Source organism: Glandiceps talaboti, chromosome 13 (assembly GCF_964340395.1).
Source record: "Glandiceps talaboti chromosome 13, keGlaTala1.1, whole genome shotgun sequence".
Classification (NCBI taxonomy): domain Eukaryota; kingdom Metazoa; phylum Hemichordata; class Enteropneusta; family Spengelidae; genus Glandiceps; species Glandiceps talaboti.
Genome location: NC_135561.1, coordinates 5,813,308 through 5,827,435, shown reverse-complemented (window position 1 = coordinate 5,827,435; position 14,128 = coordinate 5,813,308). Strand labels below are relative to the sequence as shown.

General features: G+C 35.2%; 1 protein-coding gene across 1 annotated transcript; it reads right to left on the bottom strand.

The window, feature by feature from the left end:
• Window positions 1-2,437: 2,437 nt before the first annotated feature.
• On the bottom strand, window positions 2,438-13,561 carry LOC144445090 (regulating synaptic membrane exocytosis protein 3-like). The gene is made up of 3 exons (XM_078134641.1): window positions 13,163-13,561; window positions 4,150-4,289; window positions 2,438-3,481 (listed from the first exon to the last, which is right to left on the bottom strand). Exons 1-3 carry the CDS (start codon window positions 13,347-13,349, stop codon window positions 3,341-3,343), a joined length of 468 nt encoding a protein of 155 aa, XP_077990767.1. The 5' UTR covers window positions 13,350-13,561; the 3' UTR covers window positions 2,438-3,340.
• Window positions 13,562-14,128: the final 567 nt, after the last annotated feature.

Sequence of the window (14,128 nt, the reverse complement as noted above, 5' to 3'; positions counted from 1 at the left end):
TTTTATACAACTTGTATGATTTGTTGCAATTTGAACTGTAGGCCTTACAATACGTAAACACTCAATAGAGTTAGTGTGACTAGTGACATACTATAGTTGGCGAGACAGCTGAAAAATAATCTAATTTTGGTTGAATTCATCTACTGAAAAACAAACTATAAATTCATTAATTTTAAATTGGCAGGATGTTACTGTACTGATACAGGGATGTGTAATGGCCGGGGGTTCCATTGCTGTCCACGACCAGTCGCACGGTCATGGCCCAGTGAAGAAGAAGTATTTTTTCACTGTCTATTGTCCGCAACTGGTCATACGGTTGAAACCCCATTTTTAAATACGAGAAGTAGCTTTTTCACCTTTTTCTCCACGATCGGTCGTACGGTTTCTAATAATCATCATTGTTGTTTTTCTTGTAATGACAAACAGGGTTTTAGCACCGATGGTTTGAGAAAACGCACACAGACAATCAAATGATTGACGTAGGGCTACTTTGACCCCATCAATCGCCGTCTAGCTCTGGTGACACTGCTGACCTATCGAGCGTATGCTTCCAAAACGACATAGAATCAATCTGTGTAGCAAATCTGGTTACCATAGTAACAAAGCAAAAACCCAAACCAAAGTACTTCATTTAATGGCGATATGGATTTATGGTCAGTATGTAAATTTCATGCGAATACCATACAAGTCATTGTTTTGAAATAATGCAATTAAAGTTTCCAAGTGTCATGTCAGTTTCATTTCGAGCAGTCGAAATCAAAGCAACTAAGGAGAAAATTAAAAGAAAATGTTTTTGCTTGTTTGTGAGGGGGAGGGGGGGGTTTACTCAACTTGGATGACTTGTGTAGAAGCAGACATTTTTTATGACCTGGGGTATCTCACGTAGAATATCTTGGATGTATTCAGACGTTACGGTTAATCGTGCAATAGTTCGCAAACTCGTGTAAGCAGCCTTTTTATGGCCTCGATGTAGTTTAGAAGTTCCGACTCAAGTATTTTTTTTCAATGTCTATTCTCCACGACCAGTCGCACGGTCATGGCTCAGTGAAGAAGTATTTTTTCACTGTCTATTGTCCGCAACTGGTCACACGGTTGAAACCACATTTTTAAATACGAGAAGTAGCTTTTTCACTTTTTTTCTCCACGATCGGTCCAAGTGTCATGTCAGTTTCATTTCGAGCAATCAAAATCAAAGCAACTAAGGAGAAGCTTAAAAGAAAATGTTTTTGCTTGTTTGTGAGGGGGGGGGGTTAATCAACTTGGATGACTTGTGTAGAAGCAGACATTTATGACCTGGGGTATCTCACGTAGAATATCTTGGATGTATTCAGACGTTAGGGTTAATCGTGCAATAGTTCGCGAACTCCGAGTCGTGTAATTCAAGCGTCAGACACTGGGCGTGGTGTTATCTTTTTAATGAGGCCGACTCCAACTTTTTCTGTTTCGCCCGTTTCAGTCTGCGCCGAAAGTTGCGTCATTGACGTAATTCGAATTTGACACCTACCTTAACCATACCATACCATACCATACCTTGTCTTGTATTAGTATTTATCTTTACTATGTATATTTAGTAACATTGAAAGAGACTTGTACATCGAACGTTGTGAAAAACTTGCCGAACTTTGTGTTCTTTGCTTGACATAGTTACATTCTTGTTAATGTATTGTTGCCATTGAATCAGGTTGATCTAGATTGTGTATATCTGTGATGTCATCGGTATTGTGGTTTATTTCGATAATGGATGGTTGATCCGGAGAAATGTTTTTTTTTTGTGTAGAATAAAATGTAAAGTATACAATAACTAACTAAGGTGTGTGTTTTAGCATGGAAATCGCTTTTGAGGTGCCATACCTTTTTGCCGATAATTTGTTTACTTTCACATATATCTACCATGTGCACTGTAGGGACCCATCATAAATAGTACATCGTAAATATGCTACAGTGCATAATTCCAACTGTCATTTTCAGGAAGGGGTGGGTCTCAAGTTAGCAAAGTCCGATTACAAATTTAACCTTTTACATCAAGGCTCTGACTTTACATCTAGGCTCCCCTTATACGAAACCAAAAATGAAACTTAGAAAGAAATGAACCTGATCAGAAAGTGTGCGCATTCTTATTACTGATTGACTTTCAATTTGTCACATGTCGCATCCTCTACATTCAAACAATGTATGCACATATACCTAGCAACAAGACCCCGCCCATAGCAACAGTGAAACTGCGATGTATATTGCAAAACTGACAACATGGATGGTTAGGCAAGTGCATAAACTTTCAAGAAATTGACATAATTGACTCAGCAACGAAGACACTGTCCATACCAACAGTACTAGTACAACTGTGGTATATAAAAAAAATTAGAACTTTTGAAAAGAAAAACACACATAGAGTATACAGTTGAGCTACAACACCATTAGCGTTATTTTTTATTGGTGGGAATCAAAATAAGTGTTTTACTTGGCAATAAAACCTGTTCATAATATCAGAACATGTGAAGTACACTGAGGTATTCTCCTTTCATCATTTCAGTAAAAACATCACATCGGTGACATGCCACGGCAACTATATAGCTGACAAGACTATATCCACAAACAAACCCCTTTTCAAGACAAACGGTAGGATTCATGTTCAAACAGCAGGAGGGTTTATGTTAACAATGTACTTGTTATTATCGAAGCAAGTCACGTCTTCACATTTTACCACATGAGTATCCACCCTCACCTTCTTTGATCCTACCCCGGGATCCTACGTTGTCTCTCCAGGACCGGTGCTGTAGGGGTTGTTTCTGTGATAATTGAGAAGTGCGCCACCAACGTTAACTCTCATGTCTCATATACTGATATAGTCATCCTTCTTGATATCAAATATATCGGAGAGAGCTACATGTAAACGCCCCTGATAAAAAAAACAACTTATGTAGTAGCTCTACATCTGGTATTCAACTTAAAATCCTGTGTACTCCCCAGAATGTCTCGAAACATAGATATACCTTATTCAGTAAAAAAAAGAGACTCGTCAACATTCACTGATACAGTGTGTAATTCGACCAAACAAGCAAAAACATTTCTCAGAAGCAACAAGCGTACTTGCGTATATAAGAGTTAATTGTGTTAAATTGCACATATCAACTGTCTTTTCGTTTATACGTTTCGTCGAATTCTCGTGTAAGGCCACGGGATCACCAACACATTTACGAAAAAAGAAGCGACGTGTTAAATCAAGCTTACAGTCGAGAATTATCAAAATTCTGACACGATTTCGACACATGACATATTCATATATGTCTGAAGTTCGTGATATGTGTACCCCGTCGTCATCTGATATATTCACCGTCCTCATTCAAGGCACTGGTAAAAGTTTATACCAATAAGTTGTTTCTTCACCCGACCTGCCCATGTGATGCAATTGATCGAGCCTTATTTGTACCATACCAAGAAAGTTCTTACGATCTATTATATCATAGTTTCCCCACACTTTCACCTGAAAAGAGTAAAAAACCGGATAATTAAATCAAACTGTATTGGCAAATACGTCCCTGTTATGCACATGAAAACGATCATTTTTAAAGAGGAATACCACTCCAGGAAATGAAGTGATTTTCATAAACTAAGGGTTCTGGAGAGTCAGTTCATGATTTTACATCACCTACAATTACTTGCGATTTCAGAAATACATCAAGTTGATTTTGTGCTTTAAGCACAGACAAGTACTTGTCTGTGGTATAAGGTACCGTATCTTTGCTATGGGCTATTTCATCATGGAATTCAGCATAGATAATGTATTCAAGTTGCACACTAATATTCATTAATTAAAGATGTTTTACACTGTTGGGTATAGTCCGTTAGGACTCATGAATATTTAGTGTTCAACTTGAATATATTATTTCTGCTGACTCACATGATTTACCAATAGTTTATGAAAATATCTCTGTTTCCCGGAGTGACATTCCCCTTTAACAAGTACATGTTGTAACAGTTTACATTTTTTTTCACCTCAAACCAAATGCACGTTTCTTTTCAAATCACCAATGAACCATGGAGAAATAGAGCACTGGATGTAAAGAAAAAGAGGAAGAAAACACGACACAAAAACTCCTAAAGCCTCTCTCTCAATCTGACGGATGTAACCTATAAAATAATTGTCCTTACCAAAAGCATTTTACCAGTTTGTTCCCAGTTGAAAATAAATTGTTCTTGATAAATTGGATTAAAAGAAGGTTCGGCTGTCCGTGTTTTCTTCTTTCCAATGCAGATTCTCCCCCACATGAGATAAAGTTTAACGTATGGAGCTGTAAAAGACAAGGCACCACCATCAATATCCAACATATCTGATATCTAATCTAAAAATAAACATCTTTTCCCCCTTCTTCGGGGATACACAATAGAAAAGTAAATTGGGTTGTGTCGCCTTAATTCTAATAATTTACGAAATACCCAATTTCCTGTCTTCCTTAAGTACAGGGGTCGATGAAGATAGAATATATAGGTAAGTATTCAAATCCCAAAGATGACTTCAAACCTCGTATACAGCAATTAAAATATCGTGGTCATGAAGTGCAACGCCACCATCGGCCGAAAATCCTTATCGATTCCAAAGCGCATGGACGAAAGCTCGGGTTTGCTTTCACAAAATTCAAATGGTGTGCAGTGTTTCAATATATTAAATTTCAATATTTACAAAACTACCTATACAGAGGAGCGTGCATGAATGTTAAAGATATGAATATATTTTGATATAAATGGAGTTGTTTTTTTTATTTAAAGAGACTGTTATTGATAACCTGCTACTAATAGTTGTGATGTAACGAATTCAATTATTAGTGAATTTTCATTTCAAGAGTTCAGTTATATACACAGAGTGGATGGACATCATCGTGTTAATAAAAGTAATACAAGCTGAGTTTGTAAGTTCTTTACTCAAGTGAAAAAACCTACATAAAACCTTCACTAAACGTTAACTTTTATAGTCACAATATTTATGTTGATATATGTCTTCTCTTACAATACAGTTATTGACATTTGGAATTATTAGAACAGTTGGTTACGTAATAGGGATTTCCTTGACATTTTGTGTACGTATAATAAATTACGTCATCGGATTGTTATATCTTGTACTATAGGTTTGAGTTCAGTTCAATGTAAGTTATAAGTATGCTTCGGTAAGTAGAATGCTACGAATTCCTTTTAAATTTACAACAAAATGACTCGAAAAAATATATAAACTCAGATTGTGCCACTTTGATATATATATGTAGATTAATAACGGTATGACGTCACTTAGACTATATATGCAAAATATGGAGAAGGAAAATAAGTTTCCAAAACCGACGTCATGGGAGAAGAAAGAAAAGATGAAATTGACAAAAAAAACGTGAAAACTGGAGATGGGACAAGGTATTAATTTTCAAATCGAGAGCACTCTTATTATACTGTGGCGTTACTATGGAAACTGTCAGAATGCTATAATACTGTCAGGAACAACCATTCATAACAACAGTAACAAAACTAATAACAGAAAAAAGCCTGCCAGGTGATCGATGATAATAAGACAGATTTCTCAAAAACCTGATGTTCTCATGCTAAGTTTGGTTTGTGCAGATGACTGACTTTTGAAGATGTCGAAAAGACAAGTCAATTATAAAACAATAACAAACAAACGCCCACTTAACTAAATCAACATTTATCGCTGTAAAACCTTTTTATCTCGTGATGAAATACCCGGATGTACGTGTTATGACTTCAATTTCCTGTACTGATTAAACTATCAGAGCTCAATTAGTATCATATTTCCGATCTATGTGACTAATGATCATATCACTGTCATTTCGTATAAGTGTCTCATCAAACAACGGCTGTTAAACAAATCTTTCAAATCTGTATGTGTTACCGTATATACAGTTCATCTAACCCGTCTACTAATTCTATTCTTAGATCATTGACTATTAAACACGTACTGGTGACCTTTTAATTCTTTTGACTTTACACAAACACCTTTAAGGAAGATAAACGGTCCATGTGATTGCACTTTGATGTTTTAGTTTTCATAAAGATCATTCGATAAATGGTGTTAAAACCCTAAGGAGTTTGAGTAAATGTCAATGCTGAATGGCGTGTCATTAAAACTAAGTTTGTACCCAACTATTGACAACGTAAGTTGATAACTTTTACAAGGATACTAAATTACAACTGCTGACATTAGACCGTGGACGAACGGAACTTGTTTCAAAGAGGGAAAGTAAACAACTGAATTGAATTATTAACACTTGACACATCGTGCTGGAAGTACAGAGATTTATATTACATTTCATCATTTGCTAACTTAAAGAATGATTGTATGGCCTCTTTATATAAATAGTTCACGTTCACAAACAAATTAGAATTGCCCCTGGCATTTTATGCACTCATAGAGAGGCCATAAAACTGTTCTCATCAAACCATGAAATATAATACCAGCTATTGTTCCAATCTGCTGTACCAAGTGTTATTAATCCAATTCAATTGTTTACTTTCCTTGTTTGCAAGAGTTTCCTTTCGTCCACGATCTGATGTCGGCAGTTGTAGAAGGAACTCTAATCCTATTTTTGAAAAGATAGTATTATTAAAAGATAGAGTGCATAGTATGTATGTATGTATGTATGTATGTATGTATGTATGTATGTATGTATGTGTGTGTGTGTGTGTGCGTGCGTGCGTGCGTGCGTGCGTGCGTGCGTGCGTGCATGCATGCATGCATGCATGCATGCATGTATGTATGTATGTATGCCTTCACTACATTGTATTACATTTAATACACAGTGTTGATTTAAACCCCATATTGTAGTCGACATATTCATGTGGTTGAATATTGTTTCCATATGTGTACACGTCACATGGTATAAAGAAGTTTTATATTAGATTACGTGCACACGTTTTTATAAACCATATGTCATATTTGTCGTTGTCGATGAATACCAATGTCATTCTAGACGACAGACTCACAAAGGTCAAATTAACTTCAAATAAGGTATTGTATATTAGATGAGTTTCAGCCATTGTTGGAACCATTTGTAGATATGTAGTCATATAAAACGTGATTTATGGTTATCAGCCGCCAGACTGTTGCCAAATATGACTACATTTGTTAAAGTTTATACAGAGATAAATCAGTTACTGTATTACGTGCATACATGCTAATGCATCATATAAGCTATTGACAACGGCTGAGCACCATTTCTGTAGCTGTTGCCATGAAACACAATGATACACCCTGTCAGTCAGTCGCCAGTCCATTATAAATAATACGAATACAATCTGTTTAAAACTCAACATTATTCCAAAGTAGATATTCTACATTGTGTACGTAAAGGTTACAAAGCCATATACAATGTTTCATCACCAGTTTGCTTGTTATCGGTTGCCTTGTTTACAAACTCATTACAGGTTAATATATTCACGCTCTGATATAATAGTCGATATTATAATTATGATAATATCGACTCCACATGTTTCCCAGTTTTAATTAGCTATATTTTAATAGGGCTGACAGAAAATTAAGTTAAACTCATAAATACCTTAATGTCACTTCATAATATAATGAGATATTGGATATTGTGAACATACCGGGTAAATGTATTTACTCTTTGTAATGACGACTTCATCTTTCCTCCTTCGAAATGTTACAGTTATTAACGAGGTGACATGCTGTTTTATGGCGTGCAGGGAGATGTACATGTCACGGTACGAGATTTGTAATATTTATATCACAAAACTAGATAATTTTCTACAATGATAGTTGTGAAACATGTAGGAAGATGTCCAATTTTACCTTTTTCTCAGAAATGCATTTACACATAGTCTTGAATTTCATTTAGCAAGTTACCGAAACAAACACAAAAGTGTAATTTGGCACAAAGATTCGTGTTGTCACTATGGAAACGAATATAAAATTGAATTCTGTTTACAACGCTGTTTAACACCGATGGTTCACAACCCCCTGAGGTAATTTGAAATTTTTTCTCATTCAATGTGGCGGTGTAGATGTAAATGACATTATTTTTTATTTGTTTGTCTGGTGTATGAGTTATTTAATCATCCGATTTAAAGAGCACGTTTTAAATTCATCGACCTTAGTAGTGAGAATTGCCTGTAATATCTACACTTCTCGTGTCTAATAGTTTTGATGGTGACATACTTTGGTATGATAGATGTATGGTATAGAAAATACAATATTCTAAAGATATGAATAATGATAATCCATCTATCTACTTATCACAGGTTTATATTGTAAATAACACCATGTTGCCCTTGACAACTGATTACTGTGACCTGGTTTGAGTGTGAATGCGGGCGTATACGTGAAAATAAGAGAATGGGGATGCAGTTGTATAATGAATATCATCAAATCATCACTAATCTACAAAATGGGGCGTGGTATTAGTGGGATATACAACTCATGTGCCTCATTGAATATCCTTTACTTACATCCATGAATTAGCTTGAATACATTATAGGCTTAAAATATCACGATAAATTGGTCTTTTGAACTGTAAACGTGTACATAGTGGAAAGGAAAATGTGTTCATGTAGGTGCGTAATTATATATTACTTTTTGGTAGAATAGGTCCCAAAATACGACATTTCTAGATCGTTACATATGTATATCACTGCTAATACCAGAGACGTAATTTTAATAGTTAATACCAGGGCGTATTTCCCGATAATACAAGGGAATAATTCTTTCTACATCCCTGCTAATACAAGGGACGTAATTCTATATACAACCATGCTAATACCAGGGGTGTAATTCTGTATACACCCAGGGTAATACAGGGGCATAATCTTATTGATACTAGATAAGAGTAAAATCCTTGCTTGTTAATACAGGGGGTGTAATCTGACGTCGGTTGTCAGGAGCAACATGATATTATTCAAGTTAAGCTAATTTGAAGGATACAATTTAACACCCCCGTATTAACTCCTTGCCTGAAAAAAGTAGTACTACGATTTACCTAGTGCCAGGGGGTGTAATCCTAGAATACTAAGAGCTTAGGTGATAAATTTAACTATTATTGCCTTCATGCGGTTTCAGCCAAGCGTAACACCTTAGGAGTATGCTTACTTGTAAGTGTCAATCAGTTGGAGATATCATTTGAGTTCTTAGAATGTCTTGTACCCCAACTGCATAGTTTGTGTTTCTTGTTTCTTTAATGTTTAGTTTTTTGTGTTGTGTTGTGTTGTGTTGTGTTGTGTTGTGTTGTGTTGTGTTGTGTTGTGTTGTGTTGTGTTGTGTCGTGTCTATTGCGTTGCTTTGCGTTTCTTTGTGAACATTTCTTTTGTGAACAGCTGTGTTGTGAAGTTTGTTTTACAATGCCATCTTGGAAAAGCAACAGTTAACAATGCTTTTTATGCCTAACCAAGGTGGCACAACTCAATCTTTAGCCGCGAATGGTAATACATGTAATCGTTTATGGCAGATGAGAAGGTTTGAATATCAGATTTATTTTCAAATGCTTTTTCAGAAAAGAATTATACGCGTGGTAGATTAATAGCATTAGTGTCATTTTTAAATTCAAGTCTACGAGTCCTAAACATTAAATTGACATACTTATCCAATCAGATATTATTATTGTATCATACTTTTTATACAAATATTGTCAATGTACAATTGACTGTACATGTACATAGATTGATATCAATTATATTGATCAATATGTTTCCATTATAATTCAGCAGTGCGAGGCACTGAATGTCCACAACATCTGCTAATGTTCAAGTTTGTGTTGGACCAAAGGCGTTCTATCTTAGTTTATATTTTAGGTTACAATCAAATGTTTTGGGAAGGACTGTCTTCATTTTTATTTGACAATACGATATTTTAAGAGCGACGCGTCTTTGCGGTTGAAGCAAATTTTGCCTCCACTTCGTACATACCTTATATAGCTATATATCTATCAGTGTGAATTTCTTTAAAAATACTGTTGTGGTGGGAATTTTGATGTTTTTATAGTTACATTAATGTCAATTTCATAGTCGTAAAAATGTCAGATATTGACACAATATACGATATCGAGTAAGGTTAATGCCTATTTCTGCTACTTGTGTTTATGACATATCATTGCCATGGTAACAATATAACCATTGCTCTTGTCGTTTTGGAAAAAACAGCGCAATTTATTTTGGAGTGTGATTACCTGAGATTGAGAGGGTTGGGGGGGGGGGTGATTAAAGATAATATTTAACCGTTTATTTATTTGACAAATTTTATATACGGAAGCTAGAATTTGTACATGCTGATTTCAATTGAATCCTTCATATTTTTTTTTTCAAAAACACACATGGTTAATTAAGAACGATTCAGCTTTATTATGCACATTATTAAAAAACAGATATATCTCTTTCACTACCGAATACTAATGTCTTGAATAAAAAAAAGTACTGAGATTTCACGGATCTTGTTTATAGGCTTGGTTTAGTGTATGTTTCTGCAAAATTTCAAACTGGGTCGCTATTTTGCCGGTAGTAAATATATCAATGACATAGTATCAAATCCATCGAAGTCAGAAACTGTCCTGTGAATGGCAGAGAACAAGTCACGTGGGGTAAAATAGTCTATCATGATATTTGAATATAAAGTAATCAGCGTACACTATGAAAGTGAAGCAGACGATGGTCGCGTTACCAAACGACACTGAGGAGTATTTCCTTTTACCCATATTTGCTGCTAACCACATGTAAGGTTTGATATCTTTAAGAAGCGCATCAAGACTTATCTGTTTAGCAGAGCCTACTGACATCTCTATATACCCACACTTTTGTAAAGCGCCATTGAACATTGCTACGTAGTGGAGTTTGGTGCTATATAAATATCTTTGATTGATTAGTTGATTGATTGATTGATTGATTGATTGATTGATTGATTGATTGATTGATTGATTGATTGATTGATTGATTGATTGATTGAAGGTAAAATAAATGTACAAAAACACAAGTTTATGCACGAATTCTGAGCAGAAAACCTGTATCGGGTTTCTAGTAGTAAAGAAATGTAGGAAAGTAATCAATGATTTGGGATAAATAACATTAATTAAGATGATATATAACAGAAAGTGTATTTTATTGAATTCATTTATCCATATTTATCCCTAGGAACCGTGAATGTTGTTTTGTTTTGTTTTGTTTTGTTTTGTTGTTTTGTTTTGTTTTGTTTTGTTTTGTTTTGTTTCGATTTAAAAGAGGTGCCATGTACTCTAAAAACCTTGGAACTTAATCATGCTCTAGCTCTATCAGGCAATCTTTTCAATGCTATGACTCTAAGGTTCTAGTCCTGGGCCTTATTGACAGTCCTGAATCTCAATTCTTCGCGGAAAACTATGAAAGCTAGCCCATTCATTATTACGTATATTGGTACTAAAAGCTATAAGCCAATGATAAACTCGGAAAGATATGACTAATAGTGTATAAAGACACAATATATTTCTGGAATATGTACAGTTATGTTTTCATAATTCATACGGTTGATTAAAAACTCAATGGTTTTTCCATCAAACATATTCTTTGCGTCCAACGTATTTATACTTCATAATGATTTTCAAAGGTGATGCATCAGTCATAAATGTATATGTAGCTTCATCAACTCAGTTGCTAGGCAGAAACTGATATGGTTTGATTTTTCACGAGTTGTAGCAAATAGGACTCCAACAATAATATATCTGTTGACGGTCATACGTAATCTACGTGTTCAACAAATGCTTCCACAGAGCCATCAGTTGCGGAGAGACGGGTAATACAGCTAAAAATTCATCATCAAAGTAAGAGCTCACCAGGGGAGCTGCACGACTATGATTTATATGGTGCTACAAATTGTTATCCGGTGACAAGCCAACGTTTGCTGAAAAAAATACTGAATTAGGCTTTGCTTTTCCAAAAAAATGTAACGGAATATAACTTCATTTTTGAATAGAAATAATGTAAACCTTGCATGTTGATGATTACAAGGCATGTAAGAGATATGATAAAAGAGGAAAACGAATCTTCAAGCAGGGACAGTTGTGTAAACCTAATTCGGTCTAATAACACCGAAAACCCCTAACACGCAGAATTCACCATATTACTGTATACAATATGACTAAATTACCACAATTTTCATCATTTTTCGCTTTACATTCTACAATATCGTGGATTCGACAATTCACCAACACGGACATCGCAAACATCAAAAGCAATACATAAACGGTGGGCAGCAAAATTGGACAGATTACTACTCTAGACGGATGAATTTGTTTGAATTTTGTGTTAAAATACAATTCTGACGTAGTCATAAACCATAGTGTAAGCACAATAGCTAACCCTCTGTGATGCCTATAACTGAAAAATCGAAATGGTGGTAAACATCACGTGTAAAACTCACAATATGAAATTATTGACTTTTTTATACTCAACCTAAATCGTATCCTCGGAATGAATAAAATGTAAACGTTACTATCGTTTTGTTGATTAAATCTATACAAAACCACATAGTCAACAAATCTATACAAATTTTGTAGCAGACGACATTTTGTCCAGAATTAGTTCACCCCCACCCCTTCCCCTAAATCATCATAAAACCATTGACGGTCGTCAAATAATTTAAACGAAGAGTTTTACGCTAACTTTACCACCTATTCTCCTTTCTCAGTCTTTTAATCGAGTAGTTGCATAAAATAATGTGTTTTGGGTGTTGTTATATGTGCATTCACAAACACTAGTTGTGGTTGGCTGTACACACGGTTCTGAAAAGTAACATTGCTCACCTTACTCCCCCCTGAGTTAAATATCTGCTAAAGCGAAATCAATTTAAACACACTGTAAAACTCATTCCGAACATCAATTCATTCATTCGTCTGGGGAAAGTCAATAATATCTTAATATCTTTTTGGGCGGGAAAATATTTGAACTACAAGATGTGAACGATTTTGATTATATAGTGCTGCACAAATTACGACATATGTGCACGTTTGTAGTCTCTACATATATGTATATACATGTAATAATTACATAATCAAAGAATTAAAATACATTATAAACATTGTTTTCACATCAAGAGGAAATAAAGATCTTGAAAATTAAAAATAAATCAAAGATAAAATTGGAATAATCACAATGACGGGATTCATATTATTATGTATCATATACATTCGAAACTCACCGGATGGTGTTATTCGACCAGGTTTTGGTATCAAACCCTTCACTCGTACAACTTCAATCACTAGCAAATTTTTCCGTCGTTTTAAACTAAGCTGTATTTCACCCAAATCCTGGGTAGATTCGCTCTGTCGACCCTCAACGATTTGTCCGGGCCCGAGTGGATTATCTTCCGACACCATATTACCCATGATGCAATGCCGTAGATTGGTCCTCTTTTTTCCCGATGAAAGATTGTCTCCTCCAGATTCTCACCTGTGGATGGGACGAATTTGACAAAACTCTCCCCTATACATTTGCGAGTGGTCGTTCCCGTCCTAATAAGTCTGAGCACTCGGTTAACTTGCTTTCCCGCGCTTGAAGCTGAAATATGTCAAGCTAGAAACATGAGTTGACGACAACAAATCGTGTTAGAACGAACAAAGAACAAAATGATACACATACACAGCTGGTGTCATGAAAACCGCGCCCTCAGGTGGTGCTGATTGATAGCAGACAAAGTTATTATATTGACCTTAAGTGACCCCTAATCTCTTTATTGTCACTTTTGAGTAATAACACGTTCATCAAATTGCATAGCGCCCTTGACTGGCAGTAAATCAGTGAATAGGTCACTCGTAACAGCTCTGTCAACATACATGTACTTTGAGATTCAATTAATTTTATAAATGGAAAATACAGAAGATATGTTTTATGCGGTTCTCCCGGAGACATATTTTCTAGTTTTCATTTTTAGCTATGAAATAACGACTGTATTTTAATGAAAATATGTGACCATTCTATTTTGATTTATGGTACTATAAGAACTTTTATTTTTACCACTTGTCAAGACGTATTCAAATATTTATAGCTCGCCGCTCCCTCGTTTTTGCAAAGCGATATGATATTGTTGTACACATTTACGTTGTTTTTCGAAGGGGAAGAATGATTACCTACAAGAACCAAACAACCAAGCAACCTACCGATTATC

Excerpts from the sequence above, each read along its gene's own strand:
- LOC144445090 (XM_078134641.1), bottom strand. The coding sequence starts at position 13,349 with ATGGGTAATATGGTGTCGGAAGATAATCCACTCGGGCCCGGACAAATC. Across the intron at positions 4,290-13,162 it reads TGGTCGAATAACACCATCCG|CTCCATACGTTAAACTTTAT; the intron begins GTGAGTTTCGAA and ends TGTCTTTTACAG. Across the intron at positions 3,482-4,149 it reads AAACTGGTAAAATGCTTTTG|GTGAAAGTGTGGGGAAACTA; the intron begins GTAAGGACAATT and ends TACTCTTTTCAG.